This window comes from Terrapene carolina, unplaced genomic scaffold, assembly GCF_002925995.2.
Source record: "Terrapene carolina triunguis isolate 2854851 unplaced genomic scaffold, T_m_triunguis-2.0 Scaffold374, whole genome shotgun sequence".
NCBI classification, from domain to species: Eukaryota; Metazoa; Chordata; order Testudines; family Emydidae; genus Terrapene; species Terrapene triunguis.
In genome coordinates, this window is record NW_020664725.1 from 6489024 (window position 1) to 6508544 (window position 19521).

At 50.4% G+C, this 19521-nt stretch overlaps 1 protein-coding gene across 1 annotated transcript in view; it reads right to left on the reverse strand.

Annotated features, from left to right (window-relative positions):
* ADAMTS8 (ADAM metallopeptidase with thrombospondin type 1 motif 8) overlaps window positions 1–19092 on the reverse strand; it is a 28750-nt gene extending 9658 nt beyond the window's left edge. Inside the window, exons 1-5 of the mRNA XM_029912895.1 lie at window positions 18449–19092; window positions 4748–4987; window positions 3719–3851; window positions 2515–2682; window positions 1439–1783 (exon numbers count right to left, since the gene is read on the reverse strand). Coding sequence (XP_029768755.1) covers window positions 1439–1783; window positions 2515–2682; window positions 3719–3851; window positions 4748–4987; window positions 18449–19066 — 1504 coding nt within the window. The 5' untranslated portion in view covers window positions 19067–19092. The remainder of the gene's footprint in view (window positions 1–1438; window positions 1784–2514; window positions 2683–3718; window positions 3852–4747; window positions 4988–18448) is intronic.
* Window positions 19093–19521: the final 429 nt, after the last annotated feature.

A 19521-nucleotide genomic window follows, 5' to 3' on the forward strand; every position in this document is an offset into this window, starting at 1 on the left:
GGGGGGGTAACACAAATATGATTGTTTGCACATTAAAAGATCGCTATGATTGCAGCAGGAGCCCACGAAGGACAGGAAACTCACAGTTAAAGGAGTAAAGCTGCGATGCTTTGGCACAACAGGAGAGGTGTTCTCTCCTCAGTTCGTAGCCCCTGTGCTCAGTAGCAAGGTCACGAAGGCCAGAGGAATCACACCAGAGGAAAACTGTTGTGAATTATGACTCAGCCTCGTGATTTTTATCCTGACATTGATCCTGTCATGTAAATATGGAGGGCAAATAAAGGACTAAAGCACCAGTAAAATGACCCCATATGTTGCTTCCTAACAGTGCTGACTGGGGGCCCTGATCTATCAAAGCACTTATGCACCTGCTTATCTTTAAGCACGATCAACTTTAATGAACCTATTCACGTGCTTACAGTTAAACTCGTGTTTAAATACTTGGCTGCACTGGGCCCTGATTCAGAAGTAGTTGATTTCCATGTACGTTCCCAGCGGGGAAAGAAAATGACTCAAAGGCACAAGGACAATCTGCTCAGTCTAGTTCAGACCAGCACAAACCATAATGAAATTCACTGCAGAGTTAATCTATGAGCTGGCCTTGTCCAGCATGGGCTGAAATAAAAAATATCTCAGCGTAACATGCTATCAAAGGAGATATTCACAAAAAACCCCCAGGCAAATCAAAAGATATGGGCCCTTCCTGGATACAGGTTAGGATGGACGAGGATAAGGGAACTGCCCCCAAGCCCCTGCCAATTTTGTAACATGAGGTGCTTCATTTATAAATTGGCAGCCATCTAGGAGCCCAATTCTAATTGGCATAAACCTGATCCACAGGGATCCACTTTAGCAGACTGGATTGCAGGATCGGGGCCATTGACACTATCAGCAGTTAACACTCACGCCCAGAGTATTTGCTCATCTTGTCTCTTCTTTGAGACCCGGGCAGAAATTGCTTGGTGTTTGAGTTCACCCTCCTTGGATGTAGGCAATGAGGAAGTAGGGTCTAGCGGTCTGAGCACAAGGCTGGGAGTCAGGACTTCAAGGTTTTAATCCCATCTCTGCTAGTGAATTGCCATGTGGCCTTGGGGAAGTCATGTCGGCTCCCTGCCTCAGTTTCCGCATCTGGGGTTAATGAGACTTCCCTGGTTCTTAGGAGGAATCATGTATGCAAGTGCTAAGTATTAACTCTACTTAGATGGCAAACTGTTTATGGCAGATGCTGACTTTTTGTTCTGTGTTTGTATAGCACCTAGCGCAGTGGGGTCGTGGGCCATGATTTGGACTCCTAATGCTACCACAATACACATAATAATGATAATATGGCCTTCAAGGCTGGGCAACGCCTAAAGCTCAACTGCTTTTTAAAGATGATGGTGGAGAGGAAGATCATGGGTGAGGGCCCCGCTGAATAGTTGGTGAATAGTTCTTTCACCCGGGTTGAGACAGATCATCTCTTTCCCCATCAGCCATTCTGTTACCTGGGGCTTCCTCGCATCTTGTGCCACGCAGCTGCCATCCCAGCACAGCCTGCCCGCTCCACAGGGCGTACCATCTGCCCACGGCAAGCTGCCATTTTTGGTGTGACATAGGGGCTCCCTGGTGTCCATTCTGCACCACAGCTGTGCACAGATGTCCTCGTCCGTTGTGTTTGGGCAGTGCCGGAACTCCTTGCCGAAGATCTGCTGGCACTGGCGGTCCAGGTCGTACATGGCGAGTTGGCCTGGAAGGTCTGTGGGGAGGACAATGGGTTCGGCTGGCGCGTCAAGCAGACAGTCACCTGGTCAGTGAACAGGGCAAAGCAGAGTGAAATAAAGTTGTTTACCATTCACCTAAGGCATAGCCCTGGGGTCCTAGGGGCCAGCTCCATTCTCTCTTGCTGTCCGGCAGAGATGACTTTATTATCCCTATGCTGTCCCTGATCAGTGGGCGTCACGTCCAAGCCATCAGGATCCCCCAGTGAAGCAATTCCTCAGCTGCTATTGGCTGCATGAAGCTGCCCCAGCACCTCTGCTTCCCTAGCATAACCCCTGTGGTGCGAGATGTTAAAGAGAGACGAGCAGCGAGGAAAGTGCAGCGGGGACGCTCCAGTGCACGGTGTCTGTGACGGAGAGTTTATAGGCCAAGCAGGTGGGTAAAAGACTGATATGGGCGCTTGGGGGCCTCTGACCTATTCGGGCTTTGCCTGCTTAAGACGTCAGCCAGGGCCCACTGCCTCCCTTTCCCAGCTTGTGTGTTCCAACTTGCCGTGGTGCTTGGACCGACCTAAGAGCAATTAGAGATGAAGTCTGTGCACCCAGCTGAACAGGAGGCAGGGATATCAATAGGGCCATATTGTCAATGGCATATAGACACCTAAGGATACAGGTGGGCTCGAATGGGATTTTCAAAAGTGCCACAGCAGGTTAGGTGCCTAAATACATTTGAAAATATGGCCCTGGAGGACCTGTGCTGGTCTGGGTTCCCGTGGAACAACCCCAGCCATCCAGTGGGAACTGAATTGATTCCTACCATGTCCCCCGTCCAGAAACTCAGTGAGGTACATGGCGCTGCAGGGGGACCAGGGCAGGGTCTTGTTCAAGTGGACAAAGAAAGGAGCCATCATGTGATGTTTTCCCAGGGGCCCAAAGAGCCTCTCACAGGTCTTGGAGTCGTCATGGGGCATGCTGAGCACGTGTCCTGGAAGAAGAGAGAACCTGAATGTTAGCAAGCTGTCTTCCTCCCTCCTCCCATCCTCACCAGCCTACATCCTCTCTGAGTACACCCCGCCCGGCCTCTGACACTTCCCGCCCTTCTCAGGCTGACAGCCTTGTCGCGGGTTTGAACGGGGAATCCCCGTCGGCTTCCAGGAGAGTCCCAAACACAGAGGGCCCATGGGGAGCACCTCACCTAGGACAGGCGTAAGCCAGGTGCAGGCAAAAGCAGATGCCGCCACAAGAAGCGGATGTTCAATAAGGTGCTTGCTCGCGAGGTGGAGACTCCACTGTCCGCAACTCCGTCCATTAACTTAGAGGTGCCCCTGTATTTTTTGTGCCTGCTCCCCCAGGCGCGATCGAGCCAAACATCATATCCCAAGTGGCAAAATGCGACCAACCAGACTCAGGAACAAAGCTCAAAGATATCTTTCCCCCCCACTGTATCTGAATTACACAGTGGGAGCTGATCTCCCGTGTTGGACACAGACCAGTCTGAGCAGGCGCAAAGGACCACAGTGAATAAAAAGAAAAGGGTTTGGAGTGCTTGGGCCAGATCCTCAGCTAGTGTAAACTGGCATAGCTTGACTGCGGGGGGGAAAAAAAAAGACGTTTGGTGCCATCATCTTGTTCATTCTGTTTGGGCGTATTACCTCTGCCCCCACCCTGGGTCTGCCTGGTCTATTGAGCTGATAAACTCTTTGGGACAGGGACTGTCTACACTCAGAGCAGTACCTGTCACAGCTGGGCCCTGAACTTGATTGGCCCTTAGACACTAATATAATAAACATCATTTATAATAATAATTGAAGTCAATGGAGCTACGCCAGTTTACAATGGTGCTGTGTGAGTTTACACCAGTTGAGGATCTGGCCCTCCAGTTTAAACTGCCCCCTGCCAGTCCCCCTGACTTGAGAGAGACTTCAGAGCCGAGATGCTGGAGCTATAAAGACCCTGCCATGGATTCTGCCGCAGTGGTCCGGCGGCTATTCCTCCAGTGCGTGCCGTACAAAAGGAGTTACCTAGTTCATGAGCCAGGGTGTAGGCAGCCTGGAGACCCTCATCTTCAATCACAGAGCAGCTTTTGTTGGAGTCGCACATGGTGCCAATGTCAGCCACGCCCAGAGTGTCGCAGCTCTGGTGCCCACAGAAGTCCTGTGTTTGAAAACGGAGCCAGAGGAAATATAGTTAGAGAAAGCATGGGTCCCCATGTGATTCCACGGACTCATGGCCTGTATGGATTTGTAGGTATATGGCTAACCAGGGATCTATCGATCGTTCCGTTAGCATGCCACTCCCTGGGGTCTATTCCCACTTCTAGCTTCTCCTCGTATGTTAACCTGTGTCTTGCTACGTAGATTGCTGAAAGAACTGTCTACGTCTGTATGTTTGTGCCAGGAGATGGTACTGCACGTTAGACTCAGATCTACCAAGCTCTCTCATGCTTGAGGCATAGACAAAATGAACTCCTAGATCGTTGCTGTCTATAAATCCCATGGTTCTGTGATATGAAAATAAGTAAGACAAGATGTGGCCTATTAACTGACTACTAAGTGAGGTTCCTCGAGCAGCTGGTTTTCTGAAATTCACGGTTATGAGTCAGTGGGTTTCCAAGCAGTTTTCATCTCTTCCTTTTCTCTAAAGTTCTGATGCCGTTGCTGGGCACCTGACGATGGACCAGAATGAAAATATTTCATGGAGGGGAAAGACGGATTTATGGGTAAGCACTGGAGTGGGAATCAGGAGATCTAGCTTAAACTCCCTGCTCTGCCTCCGTGCCCCGGGGTTAGATCGGACAAAGTCATGTCATCTCTCTGGGTCTCAGTTCCCCATCGCTGATATGGGAATAACAGTCTGCATTCTATTTAGAATATAAGAGCTTTGGAGAAGAGACCATCTCTTAATAGGTGTATGTACAGCGCCTAGCACTGTTAGAGTATTGGACTGGAGGGGTATAATTCTGCCCCCTCCTTATCTCCCTCTATGCTCCAGACCATGCCCAAGGTAAATCCCATATGGATTCTGGTCTCTCAGCAGCTGAGACTACAGACCTGTCTAGTCAGCAGGACAGCAGTGTCGTAGTGCTCTGGGTGACGGTCACTAGCGGGGTTGAAGCTCTGTTGCCAGTTACAAAAGTTGCGCAGCGTGAGCCCTCCATTGTCAGACACTTCCGGCCCGGCCTTCTCATCCTCCACAACCAGCACCTTCACCACCACCAAGCTGACGGAGTTCTTTAGGCTAGGGTGCTGGTAGATCCGAGCGGCCACTGATATCAGGGTCAGAATGTGGTTCTGAAACGAGAAAGGCAGACGGGCAACCAGAGGGTTAAACCTTGCGGAGGGGAAACTTCTGGGTCCAAAGTATACAGCTTGAAGTCTGCCACTTTCTGTTCTCTCGCAGGGACCACTACTTAGGGTTTTATTAAGTCCTGGGCACTAGGGATGAAGCAATCCAACCTTCATGATCACTCCTACAGCGTCTAAAGTGGGCACCTAGCAGACAGCATCCTCAATACGATCCATGGGCCACCTTTTCCATTGCCCTGCGCCTTGGGCAGTCGTTTACTCCAGCCCAGAGTGGGCGTAAAATTCTTACACCTGCTCTGTACTGGTTTAAATTACAACCGAAGGTGCAAGACAGGGGAAAAATCAGATCCCTGGGCCTAGATCGAGGTGTATCTCAGTCTATGTCTGTATTGCCTTTTGGAGCACTGCTGATCCTCTGTATTGCAAATAACGCACTGCCATCTGCAGCTGCTCAGGAGAAGGATGTCAGTGATCTGAGGGATGTGTTTGTGCATCCTCAGTTGTAGCATGAACCATGCCCTCATTTTCCAACCCCAGTCCTCTAAAGCCAGGAACCAATCACAATGTAACCACTTTAACTATATATTTTCCATCTCCGTGCTGTGTATGTAACACCCACATATCTATGTGGTCAGCAGGGTTTGACCCAAGGGCCTTCAGCTCCAAACTACAGGCCTCTGCTAGTTGAGGTATATCAAGAACTCTCTTAGCTAGCTGCAGTAGCAGGTTGTTAACTTCTATGTGGACCAGCCACTAGAGGGGGCATGACACATACTTTACAAGCATTTTAAAGATACAAAATCTACATTATTGGATGTACGACTGCAGTATGAACATAGGGGGGAGGGGCTGGAAAGCAGAAGTAAAATCAATATAATTCTGTTGACTTTAATGGAGCAACACCAATTTTCACTAGCTGAGGATCTGGCCCCAAGTCTTCACTCTACCGTATGGAGGAGTATTTGCTGGCCTTTACACTCAACTTCAAATAGGTGATCTTTAAACACATTCTCCACTCCTGAAGGGTGGTCAGCACGCCTGGCTCAGAGAGGTACGGTACGAGCACAGCAGGAAATAGCCGAGTTCGTTCCAGCAAGCCCTGAGCGCTGCGGTACTTTAGTCCAAACCGTGTGTGGGCGTTATACTCCGGTGTTATTATTTGTGAATGGGATTTGTTCCTATAGCACTTATGCAAGCTGCCAGGCATTCACTCAGGAGTTCCTTCTGCTTGGGCGAACAGGCGAAGCAGAGGTTACTGAATACGTCAAACGCTCCAGCAATGTTTAGGTTGATGTAAACATCTTATCGGCGCGTTGAAATTCCTCCTCCGTTTGGCACCGTCTCACGGAATCATATTCATGAGAAAAAAATGCAATCATTGCACAACAGCATGAGTACTGAGAAAGAGAATGTGGCTTCTCTCATCCCAGGCAAATTACACTTTGCGGTCTCACCTCAGTGACTTTAGCATAATTATTTAATTAGATTAGATTCAGACATAAGGACTGAATTTTGCCCTTTCTTACACCTGTGCCAATCCAGGGCAGCTCTGAAGTCCGCAGAGCTGCTACAGATTTACACCAGCAGCTGAGACCAGTGAGTTTAACAGTCTCAGCTCTAGCTAGAGTGAACAGTATCCCGTAGTATGGAATGCACCAAATTCTTTGCCTCAGTGGGGAATAAACAGCTCGCAATGCTCACAGCCTTTCCTGGGCCAGTGATTTGCATGGGAGGAGCAGAAGCGCCATTTGCTTAGAAAATTAGTAAGACTCACCAATGCACACATGTAAATCAGTGGCCATGACGGGCGTCTCGCTTGCATCCCAACATTCAGTGGATCTGAGGTCTTGTCACAACACGGTGCATCTGATGCACTTTGCAATGTTCATATATAAATAACGTACAAAATGACTTTCATCCCCAAGGATCCCCAGGCACTTCACAGACTGTGTGTGGAGATCAGTCACTGCTGATAATGCAGCCACCTCTGGGGTGGAATGAGAGAGCTGTTTAACAGCAACACTACACAATACCGAAGGGAGTGAAGTGAAGAATACCACAATCAACTGCAACTGCAGGGAGCAGCAAGATTGAGGAGTTGGAACGTAATTAACTAAACGGAAATGTGGCTGACACACTGCAGTCAGCGTATCCCTATTCTTATGAAAAGTGCCACTCCTAATTAGCAAAATGCGGTCAGGAGCTTGGATTTATGTCTCTTCTGAAAGACTAATTGGTGCACTGGGGCTGTCTTGAACCAATGCCATATAAGCAGGACATTCCTAGTTATCTTAAATCATTCTGCAACATATTATCCTATCACAGACTAGCCACGCGAACAGACGTCTAATTTTAGCAATATGCACGTTAGTCAAATTCAGTCCATTACATTCTAGCAGGCACCAGAACGAGTGAGGGGCACACTCACTAGACGTGTTTATTCAGACTGGCCAGAATTCCATAATGTGACATACAGTTGCAAAGCACAGAGCAGATGCAGCAAAGAATTCACTATTGAGGCAAGAAGCATACACCAGGCTATGCAACTTGCAACATCCTACTGTTATTGTTCCAGGGGAAATGTGAGAATTCTTTATCTCTGCCTTGAGGTAAAGTCAAAATGCGCACCCTAATAAAAAGGCCACAGAGCTGTGGAATAATGCTTCTGAAGAGGACTCCATATTTTCACAAGACTGGGGTTGAAGTTGGCATAATGACCTCCAATTTAAAGCAGAAGGCTCCCCGAAGCACTTGAACGCATATGCAAACCATCCAGGGGTTCACATCACCCACCACTGAAGTGCAGCTGACTCTGGGGTGGAATATGGTAGCTGCTTAGTAGACTATAGCAATGGTTTGGCGGGAGGAGGATGAGGTAACAAGGGAGACTGGAACCAGAATGAGAATTTTGAAGGGTCTGAAAATAATTATCTATTTTGAAATGGCTCAGACACCTGGGTTTACATTTCAATTCTTGCAAAGAGTGCTATGAGATCTTTTCTGAGCCCAAAGGTGCAGGATACAGGAACATGCTCTGGTGGGGTAGGCTGGTTTGGCAGACCTCACAGTGGGGCTAGGGGTTAAAATCTTATTTCCTGCCTGTATCTGCAAACATAGAAAAGAACTGGAAGGCAAAGACGGAAAGTGAACTGAACAAACAGCTATTTAGTGAAGATTAAAAGGTCAAATTCACTTGTTCCACCATCTGGTGTCTATTTATACCAGCGCTCGGCCTGTGCAGCGCATTCTGTTTCAGCATGCAAGCAAGGACTTCTGCTGACCCGTGGTAGGAACCTGGCTGCTCTTGGGTGAGAAGCAAGCCACCTGCAGAAAGTCCATTTGACCAGCAGCGCCAGTTCAGAAACATGTTGGAATCCAAGGGGTTCTGCAGATGCCGATCACTGTGTTTCACAGCCGAAGACAACATTTGAAGTTGTTTGATCCTGCTTGTCCACCTTCCTTTCCGCCACCCCTAACCCTACCGGCCTCTGTATTAATGAAGAACGTCCAGAGTGAGATTTAGCCTCTCTCTGTCATTGGATCTCCATGGGTTTCCCTTCGTGGTGTCCCTGCTGCTGAAGCAGCAGGATTAGATTTAGGAAAAGGGTGGAATCAAGGCTGAGGGGATCAGATCTGATGAGGTTAAAAATCTTGTGAGATGATTTTTGCCACCTTGAATGGCATTGTGGGATCAGGAGTGTTCTTGTGAGTTTTCTGCCATCTTGCTCAAAAAAACTGCTCTCGAGATTTCACTCACATCTTTAACTAAAGCGAGACAATTGGTCCTTTTCCAGTCCTGGATCTGACCTAGAATTAAAACTGGAGGGGCAGGTTCCAGTCTGGGGAGATGAATCTGGATCACTATCAAATTCTCAGAGGAAAGAGAGAGGAATCCTTCCTTTTCACCCAGTGCATTGATACAGCTGCCTGGGCAGATGCAGCAGGATTTGGCCCATACTGAAATAAAGTGGTAAGTTTCCACTGTTTAATGAAGCCCTCGGTAACTTTCCACCTCCCCTGTAGTGGTTGTGGAGTTGTGATTCTCTGCTGATTGCTATTGCGAGAAAACCAAATTCCATCCAATTCCCCCAAAAGGAGAAACAGACTGGGGAACACATCAGAAAATGCCACTCAGTGCCCCTCAGTAGCAGACACACCAGATTTAGGAAGTTAAGTGGTGCCTCAGTTTCCCTCTGGGAATAATGTTTCTTAATATCCCTAATGAGGCGCTTGAAGATCTATGGCTGATGTACTGTGGAAGCCTAGATATTAATTATTATTAGGTATTATTATGCTCCGGTAGTATTAACAGCTCCTGCTCAGCTGAGTTACAAAGCAAACCAGCTGCCTTTCCAGCAAGGAACCCACGTGCCCCATCGGTCAGGCCAGCAACTCTGCAGCTGACCGACGTGAAAAGCACAAACCATTACAGATCATGAGACTGCTGCTAGCGTACAGCACAACACAGGGGGAAGGAGATAAGATGAGAGATAAGAATGTAAGTGGTTACGTTTAATTTGATCACATCTAAGGATTTCATGTGACTGTAAAGAGTCTTGCGAAACGCCTCTCTGCACGCTTATTTATCTGAAGCTGCACAGTCCGCTGAATATTGTCAGGGGGAAGGGTAAAAAAATGAATGAAACTATACACACACATCTGTTGCTGTAGGGTTGTTTCAGTAGGACACGAACCCACTCAACCTGGTTTTTTACGGTCGGGTTATTTCTGTAGGACACCCCCCCCAGTTTGATGTGTTATTGTAGGACCCGCATTCTGATTTGCTATTGGAGGGTCGCTTTTTAAGCCAAACATCCTAACCGGCAGTGATTTTTCTCCTTAGAAGACAGCATTTATTGGAGGGGAAATAAGTCCAGGGCATTCTGTATGCAAACAGACCCCGGGAAGAAGACAGGTGGTCGGTTTTTAGGACTGACGAGCTCTGAAAAGGACCTTTAAAAGCCCCCCCAGCAGCAAGCACTGATTTGATACTACGCAGACAGATTTTGGGTGGAACTAGTTCCCCGAGCATTTGTCCCTACGGCTGCAAAGCAAAACTCACTCCCCGCTGGTTGTCAGGACCTTAATCGGTTGGTGCGTGCAGCGCGGAGCCGTGGGACTGGACTGGAGCTCCTCGGGAGATGGCTCAGCATCAGCTCCTGTTCCATAATGATACGGGCTAGCGGGAACCAGAAGGACGTTCCAGCCCCAGCTGGAATCCCTGGCGGGTGGGGAGCGGGACAGCCTCCTCAATGTTTACCAAAGTCTCTGGGAGCTCTTGGGGTTTCTGCCAGGGCCTTGGCTCCTGCCTCTCACACAACACCTTCTTCGGCAGTTTGATGGCCAAGCCAGGAATTTCCTAGCACAAAGCCAGGCTGCAGCCAAAGTAAGTGGTGGGCAGCACGGGGCCAGGAGGCAAAGTGAACCCTGGCCAGTCCTCCCGTTTGCTGCCCTGCTCATATTCCTCTTGGTCCTCTTTCTTCTCCAGCTCCTCTCCTCCCTCTTTTCTTTGTTCCTTCACATGTTTTCCCCTTTCCCTTTCCTCCTGTGCCCCATCTCTTCCTTTCCTTCATCTCTTTCTAGTCCTTTCTTTCCCCCTCCTCCTCAGCTCTGTCTCTCCTCCCTCCTTTCCTACTCTCTCTCTCTTCCTCCCACTCTCCTTTCCTTCCCTCCTCGCTGAATGTTCCATGCTTAAGGAGTTGGGGATGCGCCGATGTTCTTATCCTCTGCTCAGTGTGCTCTTCATACACCCCCCCCCGCCCCGTAACCTGACCAAGTGCCCTAGGGGAGGTGGCTCAGGGTCAGTACAGCTGGGCCTGGAATCCAACCTGCTTTCCTTCTCCTTTGAGATGACAGCATTTCAGTCACCACGGCCCTTTCCTGATCAGCTGACCCACCGCCCATGGCTCCGATGTCAGCAAATATCATTATCCCCATTTTACAGGTGGGCAAACTGAGGCACAGAAGGGTTAAAGTGACTTGGCCAAGGTGACGCAGCTTGATAGCGACAGAGCTAGGAATAGAAGCCAGGCGCGCTGACTCCAAAGTTCCTTGCTCTCACTACAAGAACACACTCCATCCCAGAAGTAGAACCCAGGAATCCTGACGCCTTGTCCCATCTTCTAACCTGCTAGACACACCAGATCGGAGAGATGAAGCAATGTCTGTTTTCTGACGGAGCTTTGGACAGGAGCACAGTCACGTTTGTTTAGTCTTTTGCCACCACTGTAATTATTCCAGGCTAGGTTGTTTTCTCAGCATGTGGGAGTTACGCACAGATCCTTAGGCAGGAGACACAGAGTAATCACAATGATCTCTTACACTGTGCCTTTCATACCAAAGTGCTTTATAATCAACAGTCACTTTGCCAGCAGCCACCTCTTGGGTCAGCTATGGCAGCTGTTTAACATTACGCTGCAGTTCAGGAAAGGAAGTGGAGAAGATTCCCACATCCAGTGGGCAGAAATTGAGAGGGGGGGGAGTATATATTGGCCCCCTCTGGATTATGCCTCTTAAGCTCCTTGCTCAACCTCGTCCTGGACTTCTTGAACCCAGAGTTCAGGCTGCCAAAGTTATCTCACTTCCATGTGCAAGATAAACTCCAACCAAGAGCCCCGGAGCGGAGAGGCCAATGCATTGATGTGCTCAGCCACCCACTTCTCTTGCTCTTCCTTTTCCTCCGGGGCTGCAGTGAAAAGCAGCTGGAAACAGGCAGCCCATGTTAATTGACCCTTCAGAGATGGCCCTCACGGATTGCAGAATGCCCCCTTTATCCAGCAATCAGATAAGGAGGGCTGGCTCCTTTTGTCAAGGGATTAATTGAACTCTATTGTGCAAACTGTGAAAAATCCTGGCACAAGGCAGTCTTAGCTCCATCTCAATCACATCTGGAGCCATCTACTGTCACGGCCAGAGTGCACAGCGGCCAGAGAGCACAGGGTGGCAGAAAGGCAGCAAAGCAAATATCCGTTTCCTCCTCAGAGAGCTGTGACTGTCTACCTGCACCAGATGGAAGCCCAGGGTGACATTTTCAAAGCCACCTAGGGGTTCAGATATCTAGTTCCCATTGGAATCAGCAGGAACTGTGCATCTCATTCCCCTAGGAGACTTTGGAAATGTCACCCTGAGACTTTATGGGACACAGAAAATTCATCTGAGCTAGAATAGCCACTTGGTAGATGGGAACTGCTAGAAGCAACTCTACCAGCAAGATCTGGTTGGGTTTAGCTCACCTGCAAGGTCACTTTGAGGATCAGTTGGCCTATGTAGAGGGTGTGCCCTGCTTGTCTGCAATAGATGGGACTTTGACTGTAATCCGATGCAATACAGCCTTGCTCCACAAACTGGGTCCAGCGGTTTAGCTACTGGCTGTTCTCAAAGGAACCAGATTGTAGCAGGCCCAATGGAGCTCTAGTGCAGATCCCAACTGTATGGAGGAAACACTACAGTCAAGGGTAGATCTTATGACTTACTCAGAGCTGCTGATTTTATCGCGAGTCTTATGATATTTGATGCTTTTTCTTCAAGCCTCAGCTGCTGGAGTCAGGGGATACTAAGAGAGTCCCCGTTTTCTTTGACAAGAACAAAGGAAGTTACAGAAAAAAGCTTGAAGACATGACCCCAGTGCACCCTGAAGGCTCAGAGACCAGATGGCAAAGAAAAAGGACCCAACATTTATTATTGTTTGAAATCTCGTGATTTTTAAGACCAAACTCATGATTGTGGAACGCTTGGGGTTGGCAACACGGTGCCCACAGCCAAGCCCTTACTCCTACCAGGCCGGCTGAGGTCACTCTCAAGTGAACTGGGCACGCTAGTCAGGAGACTTGCATCTGAGCCCTGACTCTGGCACTAACTGGCTGTGCTGCCTTAAGCAAGTCAAAGAGACCACTATTTTCAAACACACCCATTGCTTCGGGTACCTAACTCCACTCCCCTTGGGCCTGATTTTCAGAGGCCCCATCGAAGTCAGCGGCAATTGTGGGTGCTCAGCATCTCTGAAATAATTAGGCCCTAGTCCTTTCCATGCCTCAGTTTCCTCAACTGTTAAAAAAAAAAGCCCTATTGCGCTAATGGTGTTCACCCACCTTTGTAAAGTGCTGTGGGGTCTCTGGAGGAGCCGTGCCGAGCATTGGGTGCTTGGTGCGGGTATTTGCATTTATCACTGTAGAATCTAGGCACCGTTCATCACTGCTTACGCCATCTTGTGACGGTCTGAGCGCCTCCCAAGAGTCGCCGAGCGCTCCCAAGGCCCTGTTGAGCGGAAAGCGCTCAGCACCTCTCAGGAACAAGCAACAACAAATGCCCACTGGAATAATCTGATTCAGAGAAGTGATGAGAAAGAGAGAGCCTTAGGGCCCGGTTCTGCTGTCTCCTCCCCCACGGATGTCAGGACAGTTAGTCCTGATTTACGTCAGCGTAAAGAGGGAGCAGGATCAGACCCCTGCTGTCTGAGTTAGGCTAACAGCTGAGCTACTTGAGGAAGGATGGAGCAAATGGAATGGAATGAATAAAATTTTGATGGAACTTCCTTAATAGCAGCATAAAATTGATTATATCTTACACTGCTCTGACCCTCCCGTTTCCTCTTATGTATATCCAATGCCTGATCTGTTACAGCTTATGTAAGAAAATAGCTTCTTACTATAAACAATGCTTTTGACCTTTAATAAATATTTGGTAATTAAAGTGTTGTTACGAGAAGAAAAGTAACTATGTAAATACGGTCCCTTCTGTCTCAACATTTTTGCTCCCTGTGCATCTTCCAGTCAGATGTGCTGCTCCCACTGACGCAAACGAGTTTGCATTCCCACTAGCTCAGCAAAGCCAGTTCGGCTATGGGAGCGTGAGCTGGATTCTGAGCCGCCTCCTGGATTGCCAGCTGAGTTTCAGCTGCAGAACTCTTGTTACTGATCACGCAAGAAGCCAAAATAGAGCCGGTGAGTGGGACCATTTTGAATAACCGCCCTGGCGTGTGTAAACTCAGCACTAGAACGGAGTGGGATTTTTATATTCAAATGTTGATTTTTTTTGATCATTTTCTTTCCACCGGAAAAAAAAATATTGACTTCTCTTCACCCTCCCCCCCAAAATAAGCATTTTGAAAATAATATTTCCCTCCCCTCCCTTGAGAAATCAGTAGGAAGGGGAAGAGGGTGGGGCAGGATGGGGAACTGAATGAGGATTACTTGGATATGCTCTGCCCCAGATGCTCCTCTAAATCCTGAAGAACTCCCCTGAAATCAGTTCAATCTTGCTTTTGTGAAAGATGAGCGAGAATCCAACCTCAGTTGCAGAAAATGGAGTTACGCCATATTCCCCCTGAGAAGCCCTAATGCTTATGGTCCCTTCCCACTAAACAGCTTGGCAACTTCCAATAGTGGATCGGGAGAGGGCCCCTTCCACCCTTTTACACACTGTCCTGGGATCTCTTGGCTGATAAGCAGCCTGTTTACGCGGGCCTCTGGTGGCATCACATTCCTTTAAACCACGGTAACTGGCTTCTGGATTTGTCCCATAGCTACATCCTTGGCATGTCAGCAGCCCAGCGGTTCTAAGTGCAGCTCAGCGGCCGTGGTGCCATTGAGAGCTGCCTAGGGACAGCTCGATCACAGAAACCCAGCGAGATCAGTTATTCGGTCAGAGATCCGTTGATTTCATCAGCGTGTCCGTAGACAGCTAGGAGCAGCGTCAGTAACCAGCAGGGGACAAATCCTGAAAACCCTACCGCTCTTTTCAAGCCACTGCTTGCCCATTTGAAAGCAAAAATAGGACATGGAAGATGCAGCACCTCATAATGACGCCTATGGTCTGCCCTGGTGGCCCCTCTCAGGGCTGGGATGGGAAATGCAATGGTGGGGTGACATTCTTATCCAAGGCCAAGTTTTTTGCCATGGGCCCCAAACCTCAGGTTCTTGCATTCCGAACTCTCACTGACTTTGTCTGATGAAGAACTGAGCAAACCAGTTGGGACCTCATGATTTGGGTCACAATGTTGCATCTAATAGGACCTGATCTCCTGCTATTTTGAGTGTAAGCTCTTCGGGGCAGGGACTTTATCTATACAGCACTGAGCACCCTACTGGTATTATATAAACAACAACAAACAAGGGCCAGAACCGGAATCTTGTTGAGCATCCTCAAGTCCCACTGAAGTCAGTGGGGGTTGGAATGCTCAGCACTTCTCAGGATCAGGACCATGCATGCTGGAACAATTAGTATAGCGGGGGCCATGGAACCAAACTGTAACCCCTGGATATGATGGAAACCACTTCCAGCCAGGGGGTGCAGCAGCCCCCCCAGCACCTGTGATCAGGTCTCAACTGAAGAGAGCAGGAATGAGAATGTGCCCCCACTGGGGAGAACATGAAGGGAAGCCTTTGGGAAGGGGTCAGATCCCACCTTAATCCTGCTGGCTGCTTGCTTACTTCAGTCAAAATGCAGCACATGGGTTTCATCTGGCTACAATTTACCCACCCCTGTATCCCATTGCTTCAATCTGAGCTCAGGACCTAGGACTACTGCAGAGTCAGGCCTTGTCTTGTCTCTTGCACATCCTCCCCAGTATGTGTGTGTATACTCCCCCCCATGCCCAAACTGGTTATGGACCATTCGCCATTTAGTAGCAACTGCTGCTATCCTACAGACTTTACTGTTTAACACACTGGTGCCAGTCTCTTGCACCCTCTGTCACTTTAGTACCTAAAAGCACGAGCGGGTCACTCAAACCACGCGACGACAAACCTAGAATCAGTCTGGCCTTCAGTGCCAGATCCACCCTCTGCTGCAGAATACATGCCGCCAAAACAATGGCAAATACCTGCACAAGCAGGTGGCAGGGTAATATACGGAGTGGTGTGGATTCCACTCGGTGCCAGTGATGGCTGGGGTATATTTGCCTCATGAGGCATGGTCTCCTTTCCCCCTACACTTGGGCAAGTCATGTCCCTCTGTGTGCCTCAGTTTCCCCATCTGTAAAAAAGGGGAGAGGGATACTGACCTCCCTTGCAAAAAAAACTATGAGATCGGCAGATAAAAAGCACTATAAGACCTAGGGATTGCTGTTATTATTACACTAATGGAAGTTATACAGGGATTTCCGGGGGTAGATTGTGTTCTGCTGTCTAAATGTGCCGTATGCCCCCATACAAGAGCAGGTGGATTTCATGCTTACACTTGTACAATTGCTTATGGTGCATCTGATGGCTGGGAAGGTGAGTAGAAGTTGGGTTTGGGCAGAGACTATAGGCCAAGGGTTTGAAAAGTGACAGTGCTGGTGACGGGGGCCCAGACTGACAGCCCTGGAGACAGACACTCTCTGTCCATAGAGCAGGCTTGGCAGGGCATGCACCTTGCTAGAGAGCATCAGTCCCGACCTGGAGGGTGAGAGGGGAGATCAACCTCCACAGGCGATTCAGTCCTTTGCCTCTCCATTCAGACTGAACACGGGGCCAATCGGTGCCATTGGTATGATGCTATGGACACGTGAGACCTGGACTCGTACCGGGCCAAGGACACCTCTTCTCCCATAGAAGAGAGAACGTTTCCCAGGGCAGAAGCATGGGGAAGAGTCTGTTTGCCTCGTGGCATGAGTGTGTTCATGTGCAGGGAGGGTCTGCGCTAACTGATAGCAGGTGGCTAACCCCAAGCAGGCTGGTGCATTGTTCCGCTGAGGCTTGCATTACTCACCGTGCTAAAGCTCCAAGAGGGAATTCAGTTAATCCCCTTGTTTTGCAGCAGAGCACTTTCCCTATATATCCAAGAGACAGAGATATTACCCCCTTTTCCCGCTCTCCCCTCCAAACCCTGATGAACCAGGTTTCAGAACCAGGTGAAACAGTAGCACTTTCTCCTTGGTGAGATGCAGGCCTAGACACGGCTCACTCCATTGGCCAGAGACACTTCCTTCCCCTCCTGCTACAACAGCGTTTCCTACTTCCCCGGCTAGTTCTGTAGCAACATGAAAGGTACTAGCCCATAGCTAGTGACGATGCTGTTACAGTTAAGGGTGAGGGCAAATCCATCGCTAGCTGATCAACTCAGCTGCTCAGAACAGTCTCCACAGTTTTCCTTTTAGGCTGAAACTGCACCGTTTGTCAGCTCAAGAGTGCAACAAAGCTTCATCAAAACCCATGCAGCTATCTTTGAATGACTCAGATAAGGAAAATACTATTAGTCTGGTTAAAACACCCCAAATCACTCCACAGTCATTTGTGTATGTGAGAGAGAATGCACAAACATCGCTTAACAATAGCTGAGTTTTAAAATGCGTCACACTTGGGATGTAGCTGGACCTCAGTGAGGGATATGCAAGTGATCATGCTCAATACAGGTTTGAAAGCCCACGTTACAGATGCTGTAGATCAACTGGGCATAACCAGGGCTGGCCTGAGAATGGGCGACAAGGGATGGATCACTTGATGATTCCCTGTTCTGTTCATTCCCTCTGGAACACCTGGCACGGGCCACTGTCAGAAGACAGGATACTGGGCTAGACGGACCATTGGTCTGACCAAGTCTGGCCATTCTTATGTTCACCTTCAAGGATCATCTCTTTCATTTGATATCTATGTCTCAAACTCACACTTCAGGGACAGGATCTGAAAGCACTTTAGGAACATTAGTTAACCAGCCTTATGTCAAAAGCACAGAGAATGTAATGGAAGACAATACACTTGTTTAGAGGGGGATGGGGGACCATGCTATAGTCTCTCATAGAAATATATCCCTGCTACAAAATTCAGCCAGGTGGGGCCAAGACCCTATTGAAAGGCGCTCAGGTTTTTAGACCGATTTCTATAGCAGCCCATTATTTGATCATAGGATGTTTCCACACAGGTAAGCGTCACAACCCGCCTTGGGAGCCGGGGCACTGGCCATGTTTAGAAACGCCCGTGGTCACCAGAGGGTGAATTCAGGTCTCTCTCTCCCCACCTGCCACCCAGTCAGGGTACCCGGAGAGGGACGAGCCGCACAGCCTTTGCAAAGCAAGCTCGTGGACAGTCACCAGCAGCTCCCAAACCGGAACCCCTCAGGCTCACCCCTGAGCTCAGGGTGTTTCTTCTCGGTGGCTTCAAGTGTGGAGGCAGGACCGAGAAGCCTCTAGCCCTTGTGGGGAGCGCAGCGCTAACACCGGGGCTTGGTTTCTGAGCTGAGACAGCAGGTCTCCTCGAAGCTCCACTCCCTCCAGGGGGAGACACTAGGCCGGGTTCCTGGGGAGGCAGCTCCTCGCCCTGAAGTCAGCGCGACCCCTGAGCGTGGCTGCTCCCCAGTGGGGCTCGCCCCCGGATCGCTCATTGGGAGGCTCCCCCAGGAACCAGAGATGCTCATCGCAAGGGGCTGGATCCTGCCCCCTCTCATTCCCACGGGTGTCAGATCACGCGTGGAGGGTGGAAAGGGACCTGCCAGGGGCTGGAGGCGCGGGGGGAGGGGGCAGCATCTTCTTACCTTCAGCTCTTCCCCGTAGAACTGGACCATGGACGCGTCCGCCACCAACAGCGTCTCCACGAAGCGGGCCGCGGACACGAAGCGCTTGGCTCGGCGGCTGGTCCTCACGGGCAGCTCGCTCCCGGGCTCGGGAGGCTCGGGCGCCCGCCTCCTCTGGAGCCGGTGCGGCTGCAGCAGGGGATCGCCGCCCCTGCGGGCTGCGGGCTGGACGAGGTACTCGTCCCCGTCCACCAGGAAGGAGCCGCGGATGCCCCGGCACAGGCTGACGGCCGCCAGCGAGCCGGGCTGCGAGTTGACGGTCCCGGAGTAGAAGCATTTCCTCAGCCCCGCCTCGTCTTCCTCCGCCCGCGGGCCCGGCCGGCCCAGGCGCTGGATCTTCAGCCCGGGGGCGAGGAAGCGGGCATCGGGCCCCAGCTGCAGCACGAAGTCCCGGCTGAAGGCGGAGAGGCAGAAGGAGACCTGCTCTCCGCCCCGCGGGTCTGGGATCCGCACCGGCACCACCTCCTGGGAGTCCCCGGGCTGGCGGGGCAGCGCGCGGGCAGCGCCCAGCAGCAGCAGGAGGGGGAAGGCAGGTGCCAGCCTGCCAGGCAAGGGCGGCTCCCGACGGGACAGGGGCATGGATGCCACGGGCTTGGAACCGGACCAATGCGACGGGAGACCCAAGGGCCACCCCCGGCAGGGCAGGGCAGGGCGCGCTCCGCAAGCCGGCGTGGGACCGGCGCTGGGGAGTGAAGCCAGATGCAATAGAAGAGGGAGAGATTAACGCCGGCTGGTTTAATTACCAGCAAGCGGAGAGCGAGAGAGATGGAGAAAGCTCCGCTTCCCTCCAGAGCCCGGTCTGGGGGTCAGCACCAGCTCCCTGCCCCTTGGCAAGCCAAACACCCAGCAGCAGCAAGTCAGCGGGCTGCTTGGGCAAGGTGCTGAGCCGGAGGGGGCTTGGGGAAGGGGCTTCTCACTCTCGCTAAGAGTTTGCTTCCCGCCTGTCTTCCCCAGACGCTTCTGGCCAAGCTCGCCGGGAGCAGCCCCTCCAAAGCCTTTGCAGCCCCAAAGCAGGCTGCCGACTCCTCAGTATT